At 40.4% G+C, this 27,984-nt stretch overlaps 1 protein-coding gene and 1 pseudogene across 6 annotated transcripts in view; one reads left to right on the top strand and one right to left on the bottom strand.

Moving 5' to 3' along the window:
- The window catches only part of FARS2 (phenylalanyl-tRNA synthetase 2, mitochondrial), a 512,246-nt gene that overhangs the window by 144,564 nt on the left and 339,698 nt on the right, over positions 1–27,984 (bottom strand). For all 6 annotated transcript variants that reach the window (XM_064362954.1, XM_064362953.1, XM_064362955.1 and 3 more), the window contains one exon: positions 9,108–9,259. In XM_064362954.1, coding sequence (XP_064219024.1) covers positions 9,108–9,259 — 152 coding nt within the window. The remainder of the gene's footprint in view (positions 1–9,107; positions 9,260–27,984) is intronic.
- LOC105708720 (heterogeneous nuclear ribonucleoprotein A1-like) lies at positions 12,253–13,205 on the top strand (annotated as a pseudogene).

Raw genomic sequence — 27,984 nt, 5'->3', positions numbered from 1 at the left:
CCTTAGATTGAGTAATTGATACACAATAGAAGTTCATTTCTCACAGTTCTGGGGGCTGGGAAGTCCCAGATCAAAGTGCCAGCAGACTTGGTGTCTGGTGGAGGCTGTCTCGTTCAACTTTACAGATGGCTCCTCTTATTCGTCCTCACATGGCGGAGGGAAAAAGGACAAAAGGGACAAACACTGTGTCCTCCCCATGGTGGAAGAGATGGAAGGAGCAGGCAGCTCTCTGAAGCCTCTTCTATAAGGGCACTAATCCCATTCATGAGGGCAGAGCCCTCATAACATAATCATTTCCCAAGGGCCTCTTCTCTTAATACCACCACAGTGGAGATTACATTTCGACATGAATTCTGGAGGAACACAAACATTCAAACCATAGCAGCTACTATGCCACAGGCCTCTAAGGAGTTTCCTTCATGTGGAATAGCCTAGAAAAGTTTAAATGCAAATAGAGAATAAAAGCTAAGAATGAGCCAACAATAAGGCGCAGTTACACGGAGTTCTATACATGGAGCTGACTGGTGGCGGATGGGGGAAAGAGGAAGGCAGTGTAAATAATCTGGTGAGCCCTCCAGGTTAAAATTGCTCTGCCAATGGCTTCCTGCTCTGGTGAGTAGGGCTGGGCTATTTTATAAGTGGCCTCTAATGAGACTGACAACAGATTCTTAACCCAATGGTGGTCCATGTGCAGGTGGCCCAGCACCTCAGGAGGCAGCCTAATGCAAGGGGATCTGCCTGAAAGGCGTGATGGTGTTTAGCTCAGTCATCAGGCTATTTCCCTCCAGAATTTGCACTGGATAATGAAGCAGACTGGCTAGAAAAGACTGCAGGTAACGTAGAGAGATGAGATGTTAATGTGTGTATGGAGGGGAAGTAGAGGATACAGACTGGCTAGCAGAAGGAAGGACAGAAACAGAGCCAGAGGCACCCAGAGGCTGAGGGTCTTTGGCCATTAGACCTCCCTCAGTTCCTAGGAGCTTTCCAGTTTTGATTCAGGTAGATCCTCAAATAAACTCCCTTTGTCTTAAAGCACCCACCATGAGTGGATCTATCCTGGCAACAGTTTATGGAAGCTGAAGGTTTCTATGACAGGTAGTTTACATACATTAACTAGAGTCAGGACTGTGTACATCTCATTCATAAGGGATTAGAAGGAAGACAGGCATACACAGTCTGCTATTCTGTCTCATTGGTAAGCCTTCCCAGACTGAAGGCCTCTTTCCTGTGAATCTACAGTCCTGGATGACGGGTACCTTCCATTTCAAGTCAATCAAAGTTTCCTGAGTGTAGATTATGTGCAAGAAACTGGGAAGTCCACACATTAGGCTTAATCAGCCTTGTCACCTCATGCTCTTTATTGCTATTTCACTTTTCACATGTTATTTAGCTCCACAAAAACTGGGATCTTGGTTAGGTGTAGTGGTTCACACCTGTAATCCTAAAATTTTGCAAGGTCAAGGAGAGAGGATCACTTAAGGCCAGGAGTTCAAGACCAGCCTGGGCAACAAAGCAAGACCTCAATCTCTACAAAAAATAAAAAACAAAAAGCAGCCAAGTGTGGTGGAGTGCACCTGTAGTCCTAGCTACTTGGGAGACTGAGGTGTGAGGACCACTTGAGTCCAGGAGTTGCACTCCAGCCTGAGTAACAGAGCAAAGCCCTGTTTCAAAAACAAAAACACCAGTATCTTGCCTCCACACTCTTATGACCCCACAGCAATTAGCCCAGTGTTTCCATTTTTTTCCAAAAATCAATTGGAAATTTATTTATGGCATGTCTCTTTCCATGAAGTTTAAGGAAGTCTAGAAGTGATAGTGTCTAAATCAGAAGCTACTTAGCTCACTTGAAAGAGAAAGTAAAGAAGGACACTGATGTGTAAGAGAAGGCTGGAGGCCTGTCTACCTGACCCACATGGCTACTAGACCCTGGGCAGGCATGTCACTCAAGTGGAGTCCATCCACCACTGCCTCTGATCCGGCATGAAAAGGTGAGTTAGGCTAATCAGGTCCCTTTGTTGAGACCATCAGAATCAGGCAAGGGACCTGGAGTTGGTGCTGATTGCTGGAAAGTGAAGGTCACGTGGACTCAAGGCCTGGGGAGGGTATTCTGAACTCTGTATAAGACAAAAAAACAGAGCAGAATCTACACAGTGGGAAGGTGGGGAGAGACAGAGTGAGTGTGAGAAAATCAAACAACAGAATAGGGAAGTGGTAATATCATCATGCAAAGAGCGAAGGTCAGACCCTTACACTGCCTCAGTTCCTGCTCTTTCCAAAGCTTGGTTAGTTAGTCCAGCTTGTCTTATGTTTGAGCAAGTGGGTCTCTCTGTTCCTTGGGACCACAAGAGCCCCCATCAGAACACCTCCTTCTGCGATGTGTTCTATCCCTTCTCCCCACTGCTCATGACATAAAATGAAGCACAATTTTTAAAAACAATTTTTATAAGAAGCATAAGACACTCTCCACTAAAGAAAAATCCTAGTGGTTCTCAAACTGGGGGCGATTTTGCTTACCAAGGAGGCACTGGAGACATTTTTGATTGTCATAAGTGTGTGTGTGTAAATGTGTGTGTGTACATGCATGCGGTAGGAAGGCTGTTACTGGTATCTAGTGAGTAAAGGCCAGGAGTTCTGCTAAACATCTTATAATGCACAGGACAAAGAGTTACTGGGCCCAAAATATCAGTAGTGCAGAGGTTAAAAAACTCTCCCCAAGACCAAGGGATGACAATGCAAAGCACATACCAACTTCTTTGCATTAGGGTAAAAAACTCGTCTGATGCACATTACTGGAAAATAGTCATGATTGGGAAAATATAAAAGAGTGAGAGTTGTTGTGTTAGGGTGTTGAGATGATGGGTGAATCCCATCTTTTCCATTTCAAATTTTTATGCATTGGCATTTTTATTGGTTGTAATTTGACAAAGTAAAAATGAACACATGGAAAAAAGAACAAAGAGAGGGAAACTGAAAGGAGAATGCACTTGAACTGCCTCATCGAATGCTGCTCCAGCACTGCAGGAAGAAGAGCTCTGACCAGGTCAACGTCCACAACTCATGCACGCTGGGAAGCCGGGCCAGCCACACTGAGAAGGTGCCTCTCATGGTGAAGACCCTCTTGAGAATTCCGTCAGATACGGTCACAAATGTTCTAGCTCTCCCCACTTACGCCAAATTATGAAAAATGGCAAGCGACAGATCACAAAAGGGAATATAACCATGAGGAAGTTCAAATAGCGAAGAAGAGAACTGAGAGGCCCCTTTAGTGACCTGGGGCTGAGGGAGGAGACCACCTCTAGCTTCCCAGCTCTGACTGACAGTGCACAGATGCAGGAAGCCCTGCCTACGACTGTGCGCAGGAAGTGGCAAGCCAGTAGCAGCCTCAGGAACAAGGAGTGAGTCTATGAGCAGAACCCGGTTAGGGGCCTCAGTGAATCCACCCTTTCAAGCCAGCCCTTGCTGCAGGCACCTGGGGCATTTTTCACCACCAATCCCCTCTTTGCAGTCAAAGAGAGGGATGGTAGTGAAAAAAATATTTTACATCCTAATTCTAACTCTCAAAAAGGTCTGCCTTAAACTCAAACCAAATCTGACTTATTAAGGTCTACTTTATTTCACAGTCCATCTCAACAGTTCATAAATAATCAGCTGGCATCTCCAAATGAGGTGTTGGCAGCTAAAGGCAATGGCTAAGTTCCCCTGGGCTACTCTTCCCTCTTCTTCATACCCCATTTCACTAAGAAATATTCTGAGCAACTGTGTTACAGAATAAAACCAAAAACGACACTGTAATTCCTTAAGGCGCATGAACTTGGAGCCTAAAGATGATCGATGTATTCGTATTATAAATGTGTTGGAGGGATATCAAGTTCATATGCTGACACACATGACTGCCTTCGAAAGTTTCCCGTTTAGTCAACACGTAGTATAGTACAATATTCCAAAGTTATCACAGGACATGACAACCTGGTTCCCCTCCCTAGAGGTAATTACCATTCTATTTTTTGTTACACTAAATTTTAGAACTACAAGAACTCTTCTGCCAATAAGTGGTCCATGGATTAAGAGGCAAAGATCCTCTAGGAGAAGGTTCTAAATGACCGGCTGGGACAAAGCACCATTTTATTCTAACCTGAACATCTGTTCTCCTTCAGGGTACAGGCTGTTATTTATCATCAAGAAAAAATTTCTCCATTTCTCTAATATTATGAAATCAGGCTCTTCTTCGGCAGTTTATGTCTCCAGAAACATCCTGGGATCTGTTTTTAATTCAGAAAATAACGTGCAACATGTTCAACTACCTTGTCTTTCACTCAGTCCTGTCACGTCTCACACTTAGGCATGCTTTGATGTTAGGCAAAGAAAGGGTCAGAGCTCTTTGCACTATCTGGCTATATTTCATTTATGTGTTTAGGGAATAAAATAAATCTTGGGGTCAAGGCTCAAGGTCAGGAGACCATTTACTTCTTATCACCTAAGTAGTGAGGGACTTGGTGGGGAGATGGGGAGGGTGGGCACAGAGTGCTCAAAAAAGGATGATCTCCTAGTAGAGGGTTTTGGAATTTGGGAGTCAGAGTCTTTAAAAAAAAAAAACTCCATGTATCTCCCCCGCTTAAATCAAGGGTTAGCAACCTATAGTCCATGGACCAAATTCACATTCCACTGTCTGATATTGTAATCAAAGCTTCACTGGAACACAACTAGACTTATTTGTTTATATTTTAATCTGTGACTGCTTTTGCAATTGCAGACTTCAGTAGTTATGAGAGAGATCTTATGATCCATAATGTCAAAAATATTCACAATCTGGTCAACCTCTGCCCTAGACAGTAACTGAGGATCATGGCACAGTAAGCCACCATTACTAAATGATGTATCCTTTTCCTCAGGTATTTTTCCCAGTACTATCACAGCTAGGTTTCGCTTTGGCTGTCAATAACTAGATCTAAAAAATAAGTGGCCTAAACAAGGTATTTCTCTCTCATCTAAGAGTCCAGGGCTGAAGTGACACAGAGTCAAGCCCTGGCCTATTTCTTTTACGTTGTTGCTCCACTCCAGACAGTCTCCATCGCCCAGGCCGCACCATGGCCCAAAATGGCTGCCAGAATACTGGCCATCGGATACAACTAAGTATCAGGAAGAAAAAAGAATATCTTCAATTCAACTTTTAAAGAAACTTCTGGAAATACCATGAAACACTTTTACTTAAAAATCATTGACCAAACTTAGAAACATAGACTTCTGGTTGGGTGGAAAGTTGCTGAGCTAAAAAGTCAAGGTTATGTTATTACAAAAATGGCAGCGGGCGGAGGGAATTGAATATTGAGAGATAACTTGCAATCTCTGCCACAGGAACCTTACTCTAATCACCAAGCCCCTTATTAAGAGGGGCACATAACTGTGGCAGTCATGCCCTTTGGCATAGCTCCAAAAAATGGCCTTTAAATATCTGTACAACATCTATTTAAGACATTGTCATATTAGTGCCAGTGAGAAATGTTTTCAAATTTCTAGTCAAAAGTACTTGTCTCCTTCAGAAGGAACTGGATACGTTCACTTTTTAGCAGTCCGTATGGGGTTGTGCGTGTGTATCTGCATTAATAGAGTATTTCTAATACAGTCCAGTGATTTTTTTTTAATGGACTGCCTGCCTGCCCGAGCTGTCCCTGGGTCCACAGGACCCTGACGCTACCCCACTCCCACTGCAATCTCTCCAGTTAGCATGCCCATTCAGCATCCCCTTGATCACTACCAAATTATCAGAAAGATTCAATGTTTACCCCTCCTCAAGCGACATCTACCCCCCACATCCAGCATAACAGGAATTTATCTCAGTCTCCTAGGTTTTTGGCATCTCTCTGTAACCTTGTAGGTTCTTAAAATCTCCAATGAGGTTACTCATCTCACTTTTGACACTGGCAAGGGTGAAGCTACGACCATATCAGAAAGGAAAAGACTATGAGGTCAAAAATTAAGAATGAATTCCAAATCCCTGATTCCAGAGTTTTCTGTAGCTTGAGCACCTCTAATCTGAAGATCCAAAATCCAAACTGCTCCAAAATCTGAAGCTTTCTGATTATTCAATACACATAAACTTTATTTCATGCACAAAATGATTAAAAATATTGTATGAAATTACATAAAATGACCTTCAGGATACGTGTGTAGGTATATATGAAACAAATTTTGTGTTTAGACTTGGGTCCCATCCCCAAGATATCTCATTACATATATGCAAATATTCTAACACCTGAGAAGATCCAAACTCTGAAACACTCTGGCCCCAAGCATTTTTTGGATAAGGGATACCTGACTCAACTTGTACGAAAAAAGAATGGGAAAAAATTACAAGTCACATGCTTTTGGCATATCAATTGGTAGTTAGCAATCGGTCTTGTTCCAATATTTTTTCTTCTCTTCAGATGTAAATAACTAGACTTCCAGTATCAACATGGAAACTCCTGGAAATTTCTTTCTCACATAAAAGTCCAGGGCTGAATTGGCACTCTGTAGCATCAGGGATCCAGACTACCCCATACATTCTATTTTCTGTAAAGTTAGGAGACAGCTATCATCTGCAAGCTCCAAAATAAATTTAAAGGCTGCCAACAGCAGCTGAAATCAAAAGAAGCCAAATGAGAGGAAGTGAGGAGAAGAAATACACAGAGCGGCACATCTCAGAAAACTCCAGCAAAAACATTTTTTTTTTTTTAAGAGCTAAGGGTTACAATCTGAAGTGTAAAGTCTCTATCTCCAGGTATTGATAATGGGGTAAGCAAAGGTAATTCTTCTATTTCTAACAAGTGTAGATTTAGGGTGGGAGGAAGACCTATACAAAAAATCAGAGATGAGTCATGTTTAAAGAAAGAGTTGGCAGTGGAGAAAAAGAAAGCCTTAAGGGTGTGAAAACAAGCTAGGCTAAATGTCTACCCCAGCCCCTTCCCGCTATGCCAAGACCCAGCCTCCCCATAATCTTGTGCAAAGAGCTGGTCCAGAAAACCCAGTGTATTAAGATACGAGTGGCAAAAAGGCAATCATATGTATACCACTGACAGACAATTAAAAAAGAATTGAGGGAAAAAAAGAGGAAAATGGCAGAGAAACAGAAAAGTCATAAAAAATGTTGCCATTGGAGCATATGAAATTTCTGGCTAAGTATTTTACAACGAATTTTTAAAATGTAGTGAAGCAATTTCTCTATGAAGGAAGACCAGAAAGTAGAAATTACTCAGAGAAGAGATGGTGAGAAAACAGGAGCTGAAATGTGAGCTTGCAAAACTCAGAACAGGGAGGAAAGCAAAGTAACTGCAGATGGAAGGTGCACAAGGGAGAAGAGACAGCAGAAAACACAGTAAGGGACAGAGAAGATAACAATGGGAAAAGCATACCAAATGGAGTGGAAGAAAGGATTTTAAAACACTAGAAAGAAAATAATAGGTACAGAATTCAGATAAAGGAGAGCCGACGTATGTGTAACTGGATCCCTGAAGAATGAAATAGAACAGTACAATGGATCGGAACAAATCCCTAAAGCTAAAATTCAAGAAAACTTCCCTAAAATAAATAAGAGTCCAATCCAATCTGTGAAGCACAGTGATATATACTAGGGAGAAAAGATCAATACTGAGGTGGAGCCTGATAAAGGTATTCAACTTGAAAGATCTAAAGAAGGAATCTTTTAAAGGATTCCTTTTTTGCTTTTTAGCAAAAAGATCAAGTATGGTATCAGATTTCTTTATACGAAATTAAACTTGAGAAAACAATTGAGCAGCACTTACAAGATCCTCCCTAAAAGAAAGACCAAGCCAAGGTTTTACTCCCAACCAAACTGTCATTCAAGTATAAACAGATAAACAGTTTTGAACATGCAAGAACTCAGGGACTATTGCTTCCACAAGTTGTTGAGCAAAATTCTAGATAATGAACTTTAGTTATCCAGATGACTGGGGAAAGTGAAGCAAAAGAACTAGCAGTGAACACTGAACACGTTTATCTAGAGAATGAACGCTTTAAAAGACAAAGAAGGAAACAGGTGGGAGTTTGAATGACAGGATGGAACGTGGGAGTCACGAGCCCTGACAATGTAGGTATGACATACCTAAAACAATTAGGACGGGAATGGAAAATGGAGGTGTGAGTTAGACACGATTTGGTGACTGTTTCTTCTCTAACAGTTAGGAGCCAAAGGGAACCATTTAAAGGTGACCAATCAGAAATACAAATCAAATCACATCACTTAATCTCTCTGCTCCTATACTTCTATGGTTTTTCACTACAATTAGGGTAAAATTCAAAGTCTCAGACCTTGCAGGTTTTGGCCCCACCTGGCCCTGGAAACACACCACTACCCAACAATGATCACTTTACACCGCCTCCCCCTAGTTCCTTGAGCTGCTGTGTTCTTGGCTGCTTTCTGCATCTCACGTGCCCTCCTCCCCTCAGGACTCTAATGTGTTAACTGGAATGCTCCTTCTTCTTTCTTCACTGCACATCATCCTTCTACTCTCAGCTTCATATCTCAAAGAGGCCTGCCCTGACTCCCCACATGAAATTAGTTTTTGATGACACCCAATGCATGTTTCCCTCATAATAGCGCACTGTCATAATTATGTATTTAATGTTTGCCACTCTCACAAGACTGTAAGCTCCAAGAAGGCAAAGGTAAGACTGTCGGGAACACATTTAATTCCTAGGACGTAATATAGATCTTGGTGTGTGGTAACTGCTTAATAAATATTTGCTAAGACCCTATCAAAACAGCTTCTACTACACAAACTGTTCTTTCTGACTCATTTCCTCTGTACCTGGAACATGTTAAGGTAAAAAGTCACTTCCAAAAACAATACTGAAAAGGTGCAGGACTTAAAACATTCTGTTTCACATATTTTCTTTACTAAGGTAGGAAAGATGGAGAATGCATCTTAGAAAGATTTTCAGAGTGGACCGATATCAAAGAGTTTTCTGATAAGCTATACACATTCACTACAAATTCAGAAGACATTTTGTCTCAGATACATTGGGTTTCAGCAAAATTTTATGATATGCTTCCATATGACATTTATCACATAGAGACATTAAAGGGCAAAATCAGAAAGCTTTTCACTTACTTTGGATGTTCAAACTTGTCTATGAGATCAACCTTTTCCACCAGGTCTCCTCCAATCGTTCGGACTAAGTCATAGAAATCATTCTCTGCGTAAGTCTCAGAGGGCAACCAGAATGAAATATCATTTATCAGAGCAGGATATTTGCTAAGAGGCTAATAAAACAAGAGGAGAAAAGATATACAAACTTGTTAGTTGAATGAGAATATTTAAATTTTTCATTAAAAGTTTCACTTGGCTAATTAGGAAATGCTGGTCAAACATTATTTCAGCATTTAAATTTGCAGAACAAAATGAACTTAAAAGAGAAATCAATATTCAAAATGAGCAAATTCCACTATGAATATTGCAGATTCTCATCACATTCATGTGTAACGTTACCATATATTATATTTATATTGCCATTAATGTTCAACTTAGTACAAAGCAATTTGAATATATCATATTTCAGTTTTTCCCATTTGAATATTAGAGGAGAAAAGTTCAACTTTAATTAACATGCAATTCATTAACTTCTTGTGATACTTTCAGAAAGCCATTTTAGTAGAGATATAAGAGCTTATCAAAATTGATATTTCAATTAGTAATGTCATTATTTGTTAGTATTCCTAATTATTAAAATAAAGGATTGGGTTGATAAGTAGTCACTTGGGGAATCACTTTTCAGATTATGCCTTTAAGGATGTGATAAACATAAATGTAGCCATTTCCCCGACTTTATTCCATTTTTTCCAGCTTATTAGCTCAGCAGTTCACCATTATATAAGACAGACATTTAAAATTAGATAAGTTTAGAATTTACCATGTTTATTGCTTTCACACACAAACACACATACATACATATCATAATTACATATATAATTCTCACATACATACATCACAATTATACATAGATATATGTGTGTGTGTATGTATGTTTTGGTCTAAAAGTTACTGCTGCAATAAAAAAAAGTTTCATTACGTAACTGTGAAATCCTAAAGGAATTCACAAAGCCAAACCTTTTCTTTAAAAGGGCAAATTTACAAACTGATGTATGCCAAGCCTGACATCACTATAAACCCTTTGGTGAATCATTGATCAGAGAAAGTATAAAACTTTTAAATAGCAAAATCTCTGAAGAACTAAATGCTCAAACATGAATGATTATTCAACTTGAAATAACAATAAAGTTTTCAAAACAAATGCATCAGTTTGGAACACACATTTCATACAAACACAATAAAGTTACCATCTAGGTACTATTGACAAACTATGTTGGCTCCTGAGAAGCATTCTGTTTTCTCTCCTAAAGTCACGATGCTGTGATAAATGACCCAGGGCTTAATGTAACAATAGATGACAGGAGTTTGGTGGTTACACAGGTTGCTTTTCCTTTTGACAATACCCTTTTGTCCTTTATGGAAAATGGAATTTTAGGGAGAGAAGAGACTGAGATTGCCAAGAATTAGCAAGAAATCTCCTCTTCAATTAATGCAAGCTGAGTTAACATACTTATTGAGTTCTGATGCAAGGCATGGTGACAGAGAAATGGGAGAAGGTGCCCCAATAAAACATGTGTCAGCAATTCATGGACAACAGTCCATATGATAGTAATGCCGTCAGCCAGAACACATCCCCCAAGACATTATTAAAATATACATTATGGTAAAGACAGCTTAAAATCCATTCAGTTTAAAAGAAAAACCCAGACAGCTTATTGTAGTATGAGCTTATTTCAAACTAAAACATATAATAAGTTTAATGATTTAACTAAAAAGAAAGGATTTAATCCACTAATAGGTAGGTATCAGGCATGGGATATCTACTCTGGCCTTTGCTTTTTTGAACAGAGAAATATAATTTTGTTTGGGGAATAAGAGGCTAACTACAGATCATGGTTACTGAGATGCAGAGTTTCTATCAAGTTTTTAACTAGCAGTGGTGGTAAAAACCATCTGGTGGCTCCCCAGTGCCCCAAGAGAAAGCCTCCAATTCCTAAAAGCGTTTCCCTCTTTCTCATGTTCTCTAGGCTCAGGCCAGCCCAGCTTACTGGGTTTCTTAAACACACTAAGCAGCTTCCTCCACATACAACTTCCCACCCTCCCTACCCCACTTCTGGCCCTCAGCCACTCTGTTCACTTGGGATCCTCACAGACTCTGTCTATCCCGTTACTGCACCCTATCCTTCTCTTGCACAACACTTTTCATCCTCACTGTCTGCGTAATTACTTACGTCATGGCTGTCTTCCTGAGAGGCTGCCATTTTTGAGGGTGGGGTGTGCGTCTCTGTTTCCTCCTCTGAATCTTTTTATTGTGCACAGTCCCTGTTACATTGTAGATGTTTTAGCGGCTCGAGGAGCGCATTACAGAGCTGCCTGGTGTGTGCAATGACTACATTACATCAGTGCATTCAGCGGTGCTTTCTCCTCTAACTGCCTGAGCTAATGGACACACCAGGTGAGGGAGACGCAGAGCCTTGCCTCCATCCCTGGATTGTCCTGCGGTTTAGCAACCACGTGGAATGGTAAAGAGGCTGAAGCTGGACAGGCAAAGCCCCCCGGTAGGAACTTGATAACCCACAATCACAGAATCATGGAATTTTAGAATCCAAAGGGACCTTCAATTACATACAATATTTGTGTTTTCTTCTTTCTTTTCTTAACAGAAGGATGACTATTTTACTAGTTTTATCAGATAACTGCATATAGTTGTACCTCATTATCTGAAGGGGGTTGGTTCCAGCATCCCCAAAGCTACCAAAATCCTCAGTGCCTTAAATAAAATGGTGTAGTACTTGCATATGACCTATGCACATCCTCTTGTATACTGTAAATTATCTTTAGATTACTCATAATACCTAATAAATGTAAACGTTATATTTTAAATTTTTTACTATTTTTTATTGTTGTATTTTTAAATTATTTTCCCTCAAACATTTTTTATCTATGATTGGCAGAATCCACAGATGTGAAACCTCCATACACAGAGAGCTGACTGCATTGATGTATTCTTTTGTTAATCTTCTTTATAATTCTTTTTCTTTTTATTTTTTTAAGAATTGAAAGGGCATCAAAACTACAGATACAAGATACATTCATCAGCTTGCTTGTTTCTGCCCATGGATGCCACCGAAAAAGCATCGTTAAAGTCTCTCATCTGGCTGCCCTCATGTCTAAGTCAGAGTCTCCTGAAGAACCCAAACAGCTGAGGAAGAGCTTCATTGGAGAGCTGAGCTTTCAAACAACCGATGAGAGCCTGAGGAGCCATTTTGAGCAATGGGGAATGCTCCCAGACTGTGTGGTCACGAGAGATCCAAACACCAAGCGCTCCAGGGGCTTTGGGTTTGTCGCTATGCTGCTGTGGAGGAGGTGGATGCAGCCATGGATTCAAGGCCTCACAAGATGAGTGGAAGAGTTATGGAACCAAGGAGCTGTCTCAAGAGAAGATTCTCAAAGATCAGGTACCCATTTAACTATGAAAAAGATATTTGTTGGTGGCATTAAAGAAGACACTGAAGAACAACACCTAAGAGATCATTTTGAACAGTATGGAAATACTGAAGCGATTGAAATCTTATCAGATGGAGGCAGTGGGAAGAAAAGGGGCTTTGCCTTTGTAACCTTTGACGACCATGACTCTGTGGTTCTGGAAACTTTGGTGGTGGTCGTGGAGGTGATTTCAGAGGGAATGACTACTTTGGTCATGAAGGAAATGTTAGTGGTCATGGTGGCTTTAGTGGCAGCCGTGGTAGTGGATATGGTGGCCGTGGGGATGGCTATAATGGATTTGGTAATGATGGAAGCAATTTTGGAGATAGTAGAAGCTACAGTGATTTTGGCAATTACAATAATCAGTCTTCAAATTCTGGACCCATGAAGGCAGGAAACTTTGGAGGCAGAAGCTCTGGCCCCTGCGGTGGTGGAGGCCAGTACTTTGCCAAGCCATGAAACCAAGGTGGCTAGAGCAGTCAGTCCCAGTAGCAGCAGTAACTATGGCAGAGGCAGAAGATTTTAATTAGGAAACAAAGCTTAGCAGGAGAGGAGAGCCAGAGAAGTGACAGGGAAGCTACAGGTTACAAGAGATTTGTGAACGCAGCCAAGCACAGTGGCGGCAGGGCCTAGTGCTACAAAGAAGACATGTTTTAGACAAATACTCATGTGTATGGGCAAAAAAACTCAAGGATCGTATTTGTGACTAACTGTATAACAGGTTATTTTAGTTTCTGTTCTGTGGAAAGTGTAAAGCATTCCAACAAAGAGTTTTAATGTACATTTTTTTTTTGCACTCATGCTATTGATTGCTAAATGTAATTGTCTGATCATAATGCTGAATAAAGGTTTTATTCTTTAAATGTGTTGTGTAAAGTTAGTCTACTCTGAAGCCATCTTGGTAAATCTCCCCCAACAGTGTGAAGTTAGAATTCCTTCAGGGTGATGCCAGGTTCTATTTGGAGTTTAGATACAACCTGCTTGGGTGGAGAAGCCATTGTCTTCAGAAACCTTGGTGTAGTTGAACTGATAGTTACTCTTGTGACCTGAAGTTCGCCACTAAAAATTACCTAAGCAAAATCATGGAATTACTGGTTATAAAAATGATTGTTGGCACATCCTATGCAATATATCTAAATTGAATAAAAGTATCAGATAAAATTATAGATGGGAATGAAGCTTGTGTATCATCCATTATCATGTGTAATCAAGAAACGATTTAATTCTAAAAAAAAAACCCACTACAGATACAGTAGAGACTTTAAAAGTCATAGGTGAATATTTTAAGCCATTTATTAACAAGGAACTTGGAAACTTTGATCAAATGGATATTTCACTCAAAACAGAGAACCTAATCTGATGACTAGGTACCAACTATTTCAAACTGAAGTATCAGGCAAATCTCCCTTCAACAGAAACTTAGACTACTGGCTCACAGTACAATTTATCACATGTTTTTGGTAAAGGTAGTTCCTTTTGTATGTAAACTGTTTCATGAAGGAAGGAAGCCTCGTACTCTTACGAGGCTACTCTAAACTTAAAGTTAAAATTGGACAAGTAGAGAACAATTCACAAATTTTTTGACTGATTTCACTTATAACCTACATTTAAAAACCTAAATGTAACTTTAGCAAAAATTACAGAATTAGGAGAAGGATCTGAAACCAAAAATAATCTAATAATCAACATATTAAGAAAAAAATCCCTGTGATTATTTCACAGGGAGAGAGTATTTAACAAATGTATTATTTATTTGTTATAAGAAAAAAAAATCTTGGCAAACTAGAAATAGAGGGGAACTTTCTTATCCTAACTAGAAATTTTTCAAATATAGAAACATCCTATTAAATGCTAAAATTTTTGGAGCATTCTAATTAAAGTTAAGCGTAAGATAAGGATACCTACTATCAGTAGTGCTCTGTCTCATCACAGGTCTAACCAAGGCAGAAAACAAGAAATAGCTATGAACCTAATGAGTAGAAATGGCATAGGCAAAAATGTGTGATCCCAAATTTGAAGCTTTGGACATGCGCAGACTGATGCTAAACACTCCTGTGACACTCTCTTCTCACCTTTACATTTATTGCACTGCAGCTACTTCCAATGGTCTTGAAACAATATCCTTATTTCATTAGGTTGGACTACTCCTAGAGGTCTGAATACTTATTTGCCCCTTTGTAAACTTTTTATCTGTGCCAATTACCTGTTCTGACACTTCTAACCCTTGAGAACTGTTTTCTTTCCTTCTTGGTCAGTGTAGGGGGCTTGGGATCACAGATTTATGTGCTTTCCTGAACACAGGCCCACCCCAAGTCCTTCTGACTGTACTCGGGGCCCCTCTGGGGTTCATGTCCCTATCCTTCTGTCCTCCGAGACAGGCACCATGTCTGGCTCAGCTGTGAGGCCCAGCAGGAACACAGTGCCTGGCTAATAAACGTCCGCTGAACTCTTGTTGAATGACTAAACTATGGGATCTGTGTCCGTACTTTCCAGGATATTTCAGGTTTTTAAAATAATAATTCTTATAATTCCAAAAAGGACAATACTCCATGTCACTGGGTTCCACAAATCTGGTTTTTGAAGATGGTATTATTGTCCCCTTTTTCCTTTCTTTGAAATAGCAAAGCATCTCTAAAAATTGTTTTGCTGCCTAAGTTTTGCTCCGGCATCTCTTTATCCACCTGCCCCCACCTTTTCCCTCCTTCTCTTTAAAAGGCAAGCCCTCAGATTTCCAAGTGGGAAAGGTTAAAGTGCCAGAGTCCAGTCACTTGAGACAGGTAAACTAGGAATATTTTTTTTCTCCCCAACTATTTTCTGTTCTTATCTTCATTGTCTTCATTATTTCTTCTTATGTAACTGGTCTTATTCTCACTGGCTTATTTAGGTGAAAGATTAACTCCTGTATTTTGTGGCTTTCTTGCTTTTAAATAAAGGTATTTAAGGCTATAAATGTCTCTCTAAATACCTCTTTATATATATATCCCACAGTTTTAAATATCTATTTTCTATTGCTACTTTTTACTTGGGAATATACATATATATATATATATACACACACACACACACACACACACACACATTTTAGTTTCCAAAGATATGAATTTTGTGACTTTTAACGAGTATCTTTTTATTGTGAACTTCAAATTTAATAGCACTGATGTCAGAAAACTTAGTATTATTCATTATTGGAACTTTGTTTTAACTTGCTTTTTAACCTCAAATATAATTAATGTTCTTGGGGTACTTGAAAAGTATATTACCTCTCATTCTGGTGGAGTCACACTTCTTTACTGTATTATTCAAATATTCTATATCCTTTCTTTTATTTTATCTGCTTGGTTTTCTTGATCTATCAGTTTCTAATAAAAATATAATAAATTCTCCCACTATTATTGGGATCATATAAATTTCTCCCAGCAGTTCTATCAGTTTTGCTTCATGTATTTTGAAACTATAGTGTTAGATAGAGAGACATTTATTATATTTACCTGGTGGATTCTTCCTCTTAGCAGTATTTATGTCCTTGCTAATCTCTACTAAGGTTTTTTGACTAAAATTAGAACTTGCTACACTAGCTTTTTTGTAGTTAGCATTAGCTTGGTGAACATTTTTTTAATCTCTTTTATTTCAAGCTTTCTATTTTTTTTTTTGAAGTTTTTTTTAAAGCAGAATTTCATTTAAAATCCAACAGCTTCATTTTTTTGTTGCTAGCATTTCATAGTGCAACAAATGTGTTTATTTAACTATATTTCAAATAGACCCCCTTCTCCTAAAGTACTAACAATCATACATTTCAAAAAATTCTGAACTGTTCCAAAGAAGTCCAACCACATGTCAGTTCATATTTTAAAATAAATTCTGAAAAGCTCAAAGGGTGGGCAAATTAATACCCCCAGAGATAAGATTATTAGTCAGTCCTAGTCAAATGCTTTTGAAAGGAATTATGTAATCTGTTTCAGGAATTATTTGAAAAAAAGGAGTGAGTCCTGTACTCTTCTAGATTCGAGCTATGTGGACTGGATACCTTTAGAGACACCAGCTGTCTACTATTCCACCTCTTTTCAATGTGACAGGGGATCGAATATTGAGGCAGAATTTGGTCCTTCCCCTGTGCACACATCCTCTTTGCAAAAAGGACTCCAGGTTTTGTTCAGGTAGCAATTGGAGTCCCTTGATCTCTGGAAAAGATCCCTCCTCAGCCCTGGGGATGAAAGTCATGACTTGTTAATGAAGACCAGTATAAAGGAGTCACGGTCATTTACACCTGTTGGCCAGGCAAGGAGTGGGCATGACCTCAGTTTCACCAATGAGATGTTATGGCAGTTCTGCAGAGACTAAAACATCAGACTTCAGTGAGGATAGCTTTTCGACCCTTCCTTCCAGCTTGAGATGTTGGAACAAGGTCATGATGACTGAGTGGCTTCAGATTTTTAACAGGTCATTTTAATCTAATTATATGCACAGTGATTATGAATTTTTTTATTTCTACCATCTTCATTTGTGTTTCCTGCTAACCAGTCTTCCTCTTTTCATAAATTATCTCCTTTTCTGCTTCTACTGGATTGCTTGATTTTCAAAATATTCTAATATTTTTCCCTCTGGTATAAGGAGTAAATTGTATTTCTCTTCTTTAAGAAATATATATATGTATGTATTATCCTTTAACAAATTGTTTCAAGCATAAAGTTATTTAGTGTCTCTATTCAGCTCCTAAAAAAGACACGAAGCTTTATTTTCCCTAGCAGCCCCTCTTCCCAGCTACCCTTCTTCCTCATTATTCTTGTCTAGAGTTTCATCTTCTAAACAAAATCACAGGTAAAACAATAAATTAAGTAAATGGCTAAATTAAGTTAAAAATATTTTTAAATTCTATATTTGTTTCTTGTATTCCACCTCTTTGTTGGGGGACAGTTCTCTATGGAGTTTTCATAAAACTTGTGGTGGCTCGTACACCAAATAGCACTGGAAGATGGTTAGTCCCTCCCTTTGGAGCAGAAAGCAGATGTGTTCCCTCACTGGAATGATAAACATAATGTCTTCCGCAGGGAGAAAGACTGGGCAGGTTTACTAACAGCCCCTTTAAAAGACTGGGATAAAAACAAACACACGCAAATGGACAAATGAAATACTGGAGGGTGCCCAAGCTTGAGAGTTTTCAGCCGTGCTCCGGCCCAGTGTGCGTACAGCATCCGGAGCTGCTCCGCCTCCTGGCTATTGAACTGGGGGACTAGAAGAGACACTGCTAAGAGAACTCATGCTGCCTCTGTGCTGAGTAACAAAGTCGTTGGTCTTTGAGGCAGGAGTCTCTCGTCCTTCTGCCTTCACCCATGAAAGTGCGCGGTATCCTTGTTAACCTGCAAGTAAGGTAAAATCTTAGGCCTTTCCTAGTCCTAACACCCTTCCTTCTTTTTCACTTCTGCCTCAGATAAGTCTCCTTCAACAGTTTTTTTTTGGCAGTGAAAGTCCATAGGAGGCAAACTCTCTCAGTATTTACATGTCTGAAACCCTTCACACTTTAATAATTTGGTAGGACACAAAATCCTAGGTTCATGTTTGTCTTCCCTAAGCACTCCCGACAATTTCCCTGCCGCCTATTAGTAATGGTGCCGAGTCTGCTGTCAGTCAGTGCTATTTTTTCACAGGTAATCTGTCTTTTCTTCCAGGCGGTTTGGAAGCGGTATATCTTTATCCCCGAGGCTCTGCAATTTGACTCTGATGAGGCTGGGTCTGCATTTATCTTTATTTATTCTGCTCAGTACTCCGAGAGTGCTCTCAATCAGACAGTTCACGTCTTGTTCCAATTCTGAAAAATTCCAGCACTACTTCTCTGCCATTCCTTTCATTCTCTTCTGGAACTGCAATAATACATACAGTGAAGCTTCTGAATCTATCTTCCTTTCCTCTTAACTGACCTATTTTAGGTTTTATTCTTTGTGAGTCTATGCTGCATTCTGGGTGAATTCTTCAGTAACAGCTTCTTAGTACTACTAATTCTCCTGTCAACTGAGTCTAGTAGATTCATCTGCTTTTTATTCTTTATTTTAATGAATCTATCACTCATTTCTGAGATTCTAATTTTTTCCCACATCTACTTACCCTTCATTTCTGCCAGTTTTTGCCTCTTACTCAGAATTTCCCTTTTTTAAAAAATGGTTATTATTTCTCCAATGATCTCTTTGAGGGCATCAGGCATTCTTTTTTTTCAAGATAGCTTTTGTAAAATTTTACTTTACTCTTCAGTGAATTCACATTCTGCTTGTTGATTTGGATGGCTGACACTCCAAGGTCAGAATTCTTCATGTGGCGTGGAATTTGGGTGTGCAAGATTGCCCTGTATGGGAGATAATGGTGAATGTCCTCTTGCTGATCACCTCTCCTTGCTCAGAGGTTTATAAGGTTCCTCTGCTTGAACCCCTCACACAGAATGGAGTTGACATAGTGGTCTGGGTTCCTGCCCAGTGGTGATATGGCTGATGATGAGACGGGGTACTTAGCTCAGTTCCTAAGAAAAAGGCCTTGTCTCTGTCCTGAGCTCTTTCCAGGATCAAAGCTTTTTACACGCTAGAGGTTATGGCAGGCAGTGATTCTGGGCCTCCCTTCTAAATCAGAGGACAGGACCACTACCCTGCCGGCTTTCAAGTGGAGCACGTGCTCTGGCCTGGTACACTTAGTCTTACTGCCACCAGAGCTAAGCCTCTGGTTCCCCTTCCTGGCTTGCGATCCTGCAGCCCAGTGTCTGGTTTCGCACTCTGCTTTGGGTTTGTCTCTTGTCTCTAGTGATTTATCTTTTTTAGGGGAGTAGGGGGCATGATTACGACTTTTTCATTTTTCCTTTTTAGATTTCGATCTATCACTGTTGTGTGTTTGGAGCAGGCAAAGCACAGCCTATAAAGCAGCCACAACTTGACTCTGTTTCTTTACACAATGGTTCTAAACTTTGTCAGGGAGGAGGACACAGGTCTCCCTGGAAATATGATAACAGTTTCTAACTCTCGCTCCAGAAATGTATATATCTTTTTAAATACAGATTTTCACATAGAACTATTACAAACTCAACAAAAGTCATTCAGTGACCAGAAAAAGGATCTGGTGTATGACCCAGACTCAAAATTGTGTCATGCAGTTCAAATATAGACAGCTGAGATGACTGTCTTAAGGGAGTTAAAAAATACCAACATCACACTTTACTAACATGATATATACATGTACGTACATATACTGTGTATACCTCGATAGGGTTAAGAATATATACTTTATGATAAAATCATACATGGAGGCAATCATTGTTTATCTTGGGGTAACTACTTGCAATGCAGCATATCTATTTATATAAAAGAAGTCTGCCTTTTATGGGCTAGAAAAGAAAATGCTCCCTGCAGCTTAGACAATTCTGCAGTTTCAGAGCTGCCTGGGGTCAGCTGAGGGCCTGGTAGTGAGTGCACAGCAGCCCACCTCCTCCCCTGCCCATTCCTGCTGTCGCCCCTAACTTTCCACAGGTGTTGATCCTGCGAACACCTGCTAATGAGCTTCTCGCATGTTCATCTCTGCCTCAGAGTTTGCTTTCTGGGAGAAACTGACCTGTGACTCCGAGACATCAACAAAACGTCAGCAACCAGTCGACTTAAGAATTGGTGTGCAGGGAAACAGCAAGCCTCAATGAGCATAGATGGGAGTGTGGCAGACCTGGCTTAGAATCTGCCCCTGTCCTATGAGTGATGACAGAGGAACGGCTCTGTCCAGGTCCCCTGGCAACCTTGCAGGTATTCACATAAGCCACCAGGCAAAGACTTGAACCGCAGCTTATCTGTGTCTTGACTGCCTTGTGATACTCTGGTGTTCGAGGCCTTTAAGGAACTGCTAGGAGTCATCTACCCACTTCCCTGCTTCCCTGGGAGGCTGTCAAGAGGCAGTTTCTCCTCATCTCCCAGGTTTTGAAGGGGTAGGAGGCTTCCTGGATATCCCTACTTGGAATAGAACCATAGAATATAAAACCTCTTAGCTGCAGCCTTTAACTGGCTTCTCTGCAATGGGCTATGTCACAGCTGGCATTGTAACTACCTGCTCTGTTATAGATTGACTTGTGTTGTTCTCCCCAAAAGAGATATGTTGGAGTCCTAAACCCCGGCACCTCAAAATATGGCCTTACATGGAGACAGGATCTTTACAGAGGAAATAAATTTAAAATGAAATCATTGGAATGGACCCTAATGCAATATGACTGATGTCGCTACCAAACTGGGGAGATCTGCAAACAGGCATGCACACAGGGAGCACCCCACGTGCAGATGAAGCCAGAAGCTGGGATAACGCTCCTGCAGGCCCAGGAAAGCCAAAGCTTGCCAGCAAATCACCGGACATGAAAGGGGCACAAAACAGATCCTCAGAAGGAATCAAGTCTGCCGACACCTTCATCTTAGACTTCCAGCCTCCAGAATAGTGAGTCAGTAAGTTTCTGTTGCTTAAGCCACCCTGGCTATGGTGCCTGTTTATGACCTGCCGACTACACTAACAGACCCTCCCTGTGTTTCAGGATCCTCCTTTTGCGATGCGTGGGAGCTGGCACCTTTGGCTGCTCTTCCTTCTGTGTCTATGTTAGTAATAGGCTGTCTAAATCTACAGAGGCTCCTAGCCTGGCCAACATGGTGAAAAACATTTTTTACAAAAAAATACAAAGATTAGCTGGGCATGGTGGTGCATGCCTGTAGTTCCAGCTTCTTGGGAGGCTGAGGCTAAAGGACTGCTTGAGCCCAGGAAGCAGAGATTGCAGTGAGCCAAGATTGTGCCACTGCACTGCAGCCGGGGAAACAGAGCGAGACCCTGTGTCAAAAAATAAAACAATAAAAAATAGAGTGGCTCCTTATATCTTTACCAGCCAAAAGCAGTCAGGCCTTAGCCTTGGCCCTGACTGGTGTGCTGTGGGCCTGACACATGGCTGAGGCCAACATGCCTCAGTTTCTTCATCTATAAAGTGGAGACAGCACCTGTGTCAGCATACTGTGGTAAAGACTACATGAAAAAACATTCACAAAGCACAGATGTCATAGTGTTCTAGACAAAACACTGACTTGGAGAGTTCAACAGATATACAGGTTTGATGATTGTCTATGACCTTGCTATAAATTATAAGCTTGCCAAAAGGGACTGAGGAGGGGAGGTCTAAAAAGTAGGATTCCAGTTTAACAATGCTATTCCATCCTAACTGGCCCCTGCTCCAGGCCTACCCTCCATATCTGAAATACAAATGTCTCCATGCACCTTCCAAGCTTAACATCTGAGAAGGTTCCCCCACAACCGCTTTTTTTTTTTTGAGACAGAGTCTTGCTCTGTCACCAGGCTGAGATCTTGGCTCACTGCAACCCCCACTTCCCGGGTTCAAACGATTCTCCTGCCTCAGCCTCCCAAGTAGCTGGGATTACAGGTGTGTGCCACCACGTCCAGCTAATTTTTCTATTTTTAGTAGAGATGGGGTTTCACCATGTTGGCCAGGATGGTCTTGAACTCTTGACCTTGTGATCTGCCCCCCTCGGCCTCCCAAAGTACTGGGATGATAGGCATGAGCCACTGCGCCCGGCCAGAGGTTCCCTTTTATCATTCTGTGATTAAATAAAAATTGTTTAGCTTCCAAGAATCTGTTCATAAACATTCTCAAGAAAGCTAATCTCACATTGTCAGCTGTTAATAAATACAACCCAGTACTGCAGCACCTTTATTTCAATAAAGTTTCTTTCTGCATCAACATCTTCCCCTTACCTTAAAACTCTTCTCTTTTTTAACATTACTGAAACAGGATAACATTATCATTCTCCATTTGCAAATTTTTCTATGCTAGTCAATCATTATTAAGTCATTCTCTAGTTCCCTTCCCTTTAGGCTAAATCACTATGTTTTTTGGTTTTCCTTCTCAGCTCAGAAATTAAGAGTGTCAAATAGGGGAGGGTCTCTCTTTTCTCCACAAGTTCTCCACAGAGCTACGACATTGCCGAGGTGACTTTCAGTCAGCTTCTAACCATGGCCACATTTAGTTAAAGGAACACTTTGCAGCTTCTATGACACTGTTCTCTTTCTAGACCAGAACACACGTCCCTTGATTTTGATTGTGATTATATGATTAACAATGGTCACCGTTTGTGAAGCGCTGTTTGCCACAGACTGTCAGCCACTCATGTACATCATCTCATCAACACAACACATCACAGCACAACCCCACGAGGTAGCCACTATTACGACTCCATGTGTCCATGAGAACACTGAGGCTTGAAGACCTTAACTAAACTGTCTAAGGTACAACAGCCAGCAAGTGGCAGAGCCAAGGTCAAATGCAGGTCTACCAAGGCCAGGCTGTGCTGTTAACCCCTGTACTTTAAGGCCTCCCATTTAAAACTAAGGTCTCTGTTGTAGCTTGGGCTGCTGTAACGAAAATACCACAGACACGGTGGCTTGAACATCAAACATTTAATTCTCACGGTTCTGGACACCACAGGGTACCAGCATGGTTGGGTGCTTGAAGGCCCTCTTCCTGGTTTAGCGAGAAAGCCGTATCTTCACATGATGGGGGGTGGGGGGAAAGAAGAGAGAGCTGCAAGTTCTGCTGTCCTTTCCTCTAACGTTTCTAATCCCATTCCGGAGAGATCCATCCTCATGACCTAATCACCTCTTTAAAGCCCCACTTCCTAATACTCTGGTGGTTGGATCTCAAAGTATGAATTTGGGGTGGGGACATACAAACATTTAGCCCAAGTTTCTACTACTGTTTCCAGAAGTAGTCTATTCAGCCTAACTAATAATTATGTAAATAAGACCAAATCCAACATTTATTCCTATGGTGCCTTTCATGACATTTCCTTTTCAAATGATTAATATAGCTTTTAGATGAATCATCACTTCCAGTCTGTTTATAGCTCATGCGATTGTGTTTTTATCTAAATTAACTTAAAAATCAGCTTTACCTATAAAAAATAGCATGCACTATCAGTTACTTTGTTTTACATCTAAATGTTGGATGGCCCTTACTTTTAATTCCACCTATTTATTTTATAATAAAAACTGCTTATCAAATTTGGCTGGTGAATTTGGTACTTGATGAATTCAGGTTGTTTTATGATTTCATGCTGCTTTGATATTTACAGATTTTCTCACTTTGTTCCAATATTTTGTTTTTATTCTTACTCAATTTCACTGAGTACCAGGAGCATACTGTGTTGGTCAGAGTTAGGCAGAGTTCCTGCTCAGGCAACTTTTGTTCTGTTACTTCATTAAGAAACCACATGAGACTCATTAAGTTCTAAATATCCCTCTAAATTTTAATGTTTCCCATATTTGTACTTAACTTTTGATAATATTTCCCTATTTCTATAATGAAATCATATGGAACAATCGTTTTGGTAACCTTCCATTCAATTAACTTTTGATGTTTCAATATCATGGTCCCCAACTATTTAGTGAACTCCTTGAGGACAGAAACAGATTTTCAAATCTTTTTGAATCCTTTCAAATTTGCTTTAAAGCTCTAGAAGGCTTTGTTTGAACAAATCATGCATTTGGAAACTGTAGCTACAGTGTGCTACTCTAGTTAGACAGGGGAGTAAGAGCCTATTTGCACTGCATGTAGTCCCAAACTCTTCATGGGAACTTAAGGTCTGGAGCAAGGTTTCGAGGCCCCTGCCTGAACTTAATGGATTTTAACTTAAAAAAATAAAAATAAAAAGCAAGACTCAGAAATCTTTGTTAATAAAATATTGCATGTGCCTCTGGTTAAAGAAGGACTTGCAGAGGAGGTGGAGGCCTCAGCCCAGAGTTCATAATATTTCACTGCCTTTGAACATCTGGCCAGGTATTTTACACAGAATAAAAATGCCAAAAATACAGTATCTTGTGGGGTGATGAAAATATTCTAAAATTGATTGTGGAGATCACTTATCTGTGAATATACTAAAAAACACCATTGAATTACAGACCTTAAATGGGTGAATTGTACAGTATGTAGATTACACCTTGAAAAAGTTTTTATGAAAACAAAAAATGAATAAATATATTGATAGAAGAAATATAGGGAACTTCTCTTCTCTATTGTGTCTCTCTATCTCTCTCATCTTCAGAACCTACCAAACACTTCAACTTTTACATTCTTTTTTTTTCAGTTAAATAACTGGAGGCGGCATTACTGCCACCCTCTATTTTTCCTCTCAGAGGTAAAATATTTGCAGGAGGTTTGCTCATCTGTATAGACCTTCCCTTGCATTTCTTTCCTCTATCCTCATGGCCTTGTACCATCATATACTTCAAGAGAACTTACATATGGCTTTGATTATGATTTCTCCTAGTTAATCATGCTTATATGAGCCTTCCGTTTGCCTCATTTAAAATGAGTGGAGATGCTAGGTGAAAACTTACATAATGGGAGGCTAGGTCTGTGAACCCCCCAACCTTCTTGAATTTAACCTTAAATATACTTAGAGGATGAACTCTCAGAGCTGGCTCACCATTTCTTGTTCATTTTACATAGTCTCTGCAAGGCCTCCATTCTGATAGGGACTGTATATGCTGCGAGGTAAAACGGACGCCCAGCTAGCAAAGTCACTTTAATTTGCCTGAATCCACACAGAGCTGGCCTTCTGACTGTTCCAGTGTGCAGAGAAAAATGAACAAATTGAAATGAACCCAAAGAACTTAAGGCGTGATTTCCAATGGCTTGTTGAAAATTGGAGTAAATATCAAACTTCCAAATCTCACAGAAGGAAGGCCTTTTATATACTGGACCCCCTTGAATCCGACCTTCTTCCTTTCTTCCTCACCCTACCCCTGGCCCCATATCCTGGTCTAGTGGTCTTATAGGGACAGATGCTTTGATACTACATGTTTTAGATTTCTTTAGTGCCAAAGAATTAACATTGTTTCTGTTGTTTCTCTACAGTGACTCCACTCCCCTCTATGCCTGTGTTGGAAGCACTGTTCTCTATCTCTTTCGGTGACAAAAACACTCAGGAAAAGTGGTTATGCTAAGCTGATTACTTCTGAAAACATTTATTGATTGATACTTCCAGAAAACAGTCTAACATCAACTCTCAATTATAGGGTAGAAATGGAGAGAAAACAAAAAAGCTAAACATGACCACTTATTAATTCATTTATTCATTTATTTATGTGCTTATTTATTTTGGATACAAGGTCTCACTCTGTCGCCCAGGCTGGAGTGCAGTGGTGTAGTCACAGCTCACTGCAGCCTTGACCTGCTAGGCTCAAGTGATCCTACAGCCTCAGCCTTCAGAGTAGCTGGGACTACAGGCAGGTAGGACTACACCTGACTAATTTTTTGCAAAGACAGGTTCTCACTATGCTGCCTAGGATCTTCTTGAACTTTTGGCCTCAAGCAATCCTCCCACCGTGGCCTCCTGAAGTGCTAGGATTACAGGTGTGAGCCTCCTTGCACAGTCTTTCACCTAAATTTTAAAGAAAATATCCATAGCTGCTCTGGGCAAGGAAAGGGGAGGTAGGGAGACAGGATGGGGAAGAAACTCATGCAGACCCAAGGGACTGGTGAGATTTATCCCAGGTCAAGTGGTGGCTTCATGGATAGCTACTGTATTATTATGGCATATAATTTAAACATAGTTTATATTTTCTAAATATCAAGTATTAGATAAAAAAGAAACTTAAAAGACAAAGAATATCAACGTTAGTCGATACCTAGAGAAATTATGTAATGGAGGGAAATATTGGCTACAGTTTATACATTTGCATGTTTTAAAAAATTGATTTTTCTATATTTAAAATAAAATTCCACCTGTTAATATTAGAGTCTACTTCAACAAAAAAGACAATGAGTTCAACTTCTCCACATTAGAGAGAAATGTGAAATGTTATTTTCTTTTGTACCAAATTCAAATGAGTCCAACGAAGTCTGGACCAAAGTTCACAGAGGGCCACTGTGATGCCTTGGTTAGCAGAGTGATGTGAATACGGAGTGCTAATGGAGACATGCCAGCCCCTGAGCTCGGGCAGTGACCTGCAGAGGACTCACACATCAGACCAGAGAAAAGAACATCAGGTGCCTGCTATGTGCCTGGCCTGCGATGCCTGCTTCCTGCTCCCTGCTTCCCAAGAGCTCATAGGTCAGAGGGGAAAGGGACTTTTAGATGCAGCAAGTGCAAAACGTGGCACTGTGCACCAGGAGTGGAAGCAGACCCAGCTGTCCTGGCAAATATGGCTCGAAGCCCTCAAGGGTCAAGTCAGTATCCCCTTCACAGAGACAGCCACAACTTCCATCTAGCAAGTAAAAGTCTCAGAAAGATCAGTCCCTTCAAATAATAAAACATGGGTGGATATTTACATGTTTTTGGCCATCTGTTGGGTCAAATGCCAAACCTAGCAGGGAGAAGAAGGTACTGAGTGCTCTCTGGAGCAGGTGCTTACCGCCCAGGACCAGGCACAAACTGCCAGCTTTCTGCATCCAGGTTTTCTCATCTGCTTTTGGGAGCTCAGCACCTCACACACCTCCCACAGGGTGTCACAAGGGGGATCATGGAAACCCTGGGCCATTGTCAGGTACCTCTGAGAAATGCTGGGTTTAACCAAGTTAAGCAGGGGAAACCTGACAAAGATTATAAGTGAGTTTGTCCTTCCTACATTTGAAACTGAAAAGACCAAGTGCAACTCAAATTTTGGATTCCACTTGTTACCAGATGCCAGCAGAGAACCTGGCAGGGGCATTTGCATCTGACTTCCAGGGCACCTCATATCTCACCTGCACTCAAATCACTATTCCTGTTTCTCAAAATGACCCTGGGCTTCTTGCTGGTTTAAGAATATTAACTATTTGGAATCTGGAAAAGTAGCTTTTTAGTGTTCCATCAGATAAACCCTATGCAATGTCGCTGAGGCTATGAACAAGCAAAGTCATCAATCAAGAGCTAACAGTTTAAGCCTTTCAATGATTAATTTCATTTGCCAGGAAACCAAATTTGGGGATGTCTTCCTTCCTCCAAAAACTATCATATATGGTGGTACCTACATATGACAAAAAGGTTTTCAACTTTTCCTTGCCCATTCTCACAGTGGAGCAAGGCAGATGGTGTTGTCCAGACTTTGTGGATGGGGAAAGGGAGTGCAGAAGCTATCGCACTCAGGGGTGCACCGTTAATGAGCGAGAGGAGAGCAGGGATTGAAGCACAGGTGCATGTGACTCCCAAATCATGCATATGTTCATCCATATATCACAGCACACCCAGCAAAGTGTCACCTCTTCCTGATGGCCTCCCTGAATATGCTGAACCCATAATGGTAGTGGCACCTCTTCTGTCTCTTAGGGACTATCTCTATTCCCACTTTACCTTCAGTAGAATCCTACAAAATAAGACTAATATCCTTAACTTATTGAATTATTATGAAAAGTAAATGGGATAATATATTTAAAACC

The sequence above is a fragment of the Aotus nancymaae genome, unplaced genomic scaffold, assembly GCF_030222135.1.
Source record: "Aotus nancymaae isolate 86718 unplaced genomic scaffold, 86718_ANA_hifiasm-v0.15.2.pri h1tg000051l, whole genome shotgun sequence".
NCBI classification, from domain to species: domain Eukaryota; kingdom Metazoa; phylum Chordata; class Mammalia; order Primates; family Aotidae; genus Aotus; species Aotus nancymaae.
This window is presented reverse-complemented; position numbering and strand designations above follow the sequence as displayed.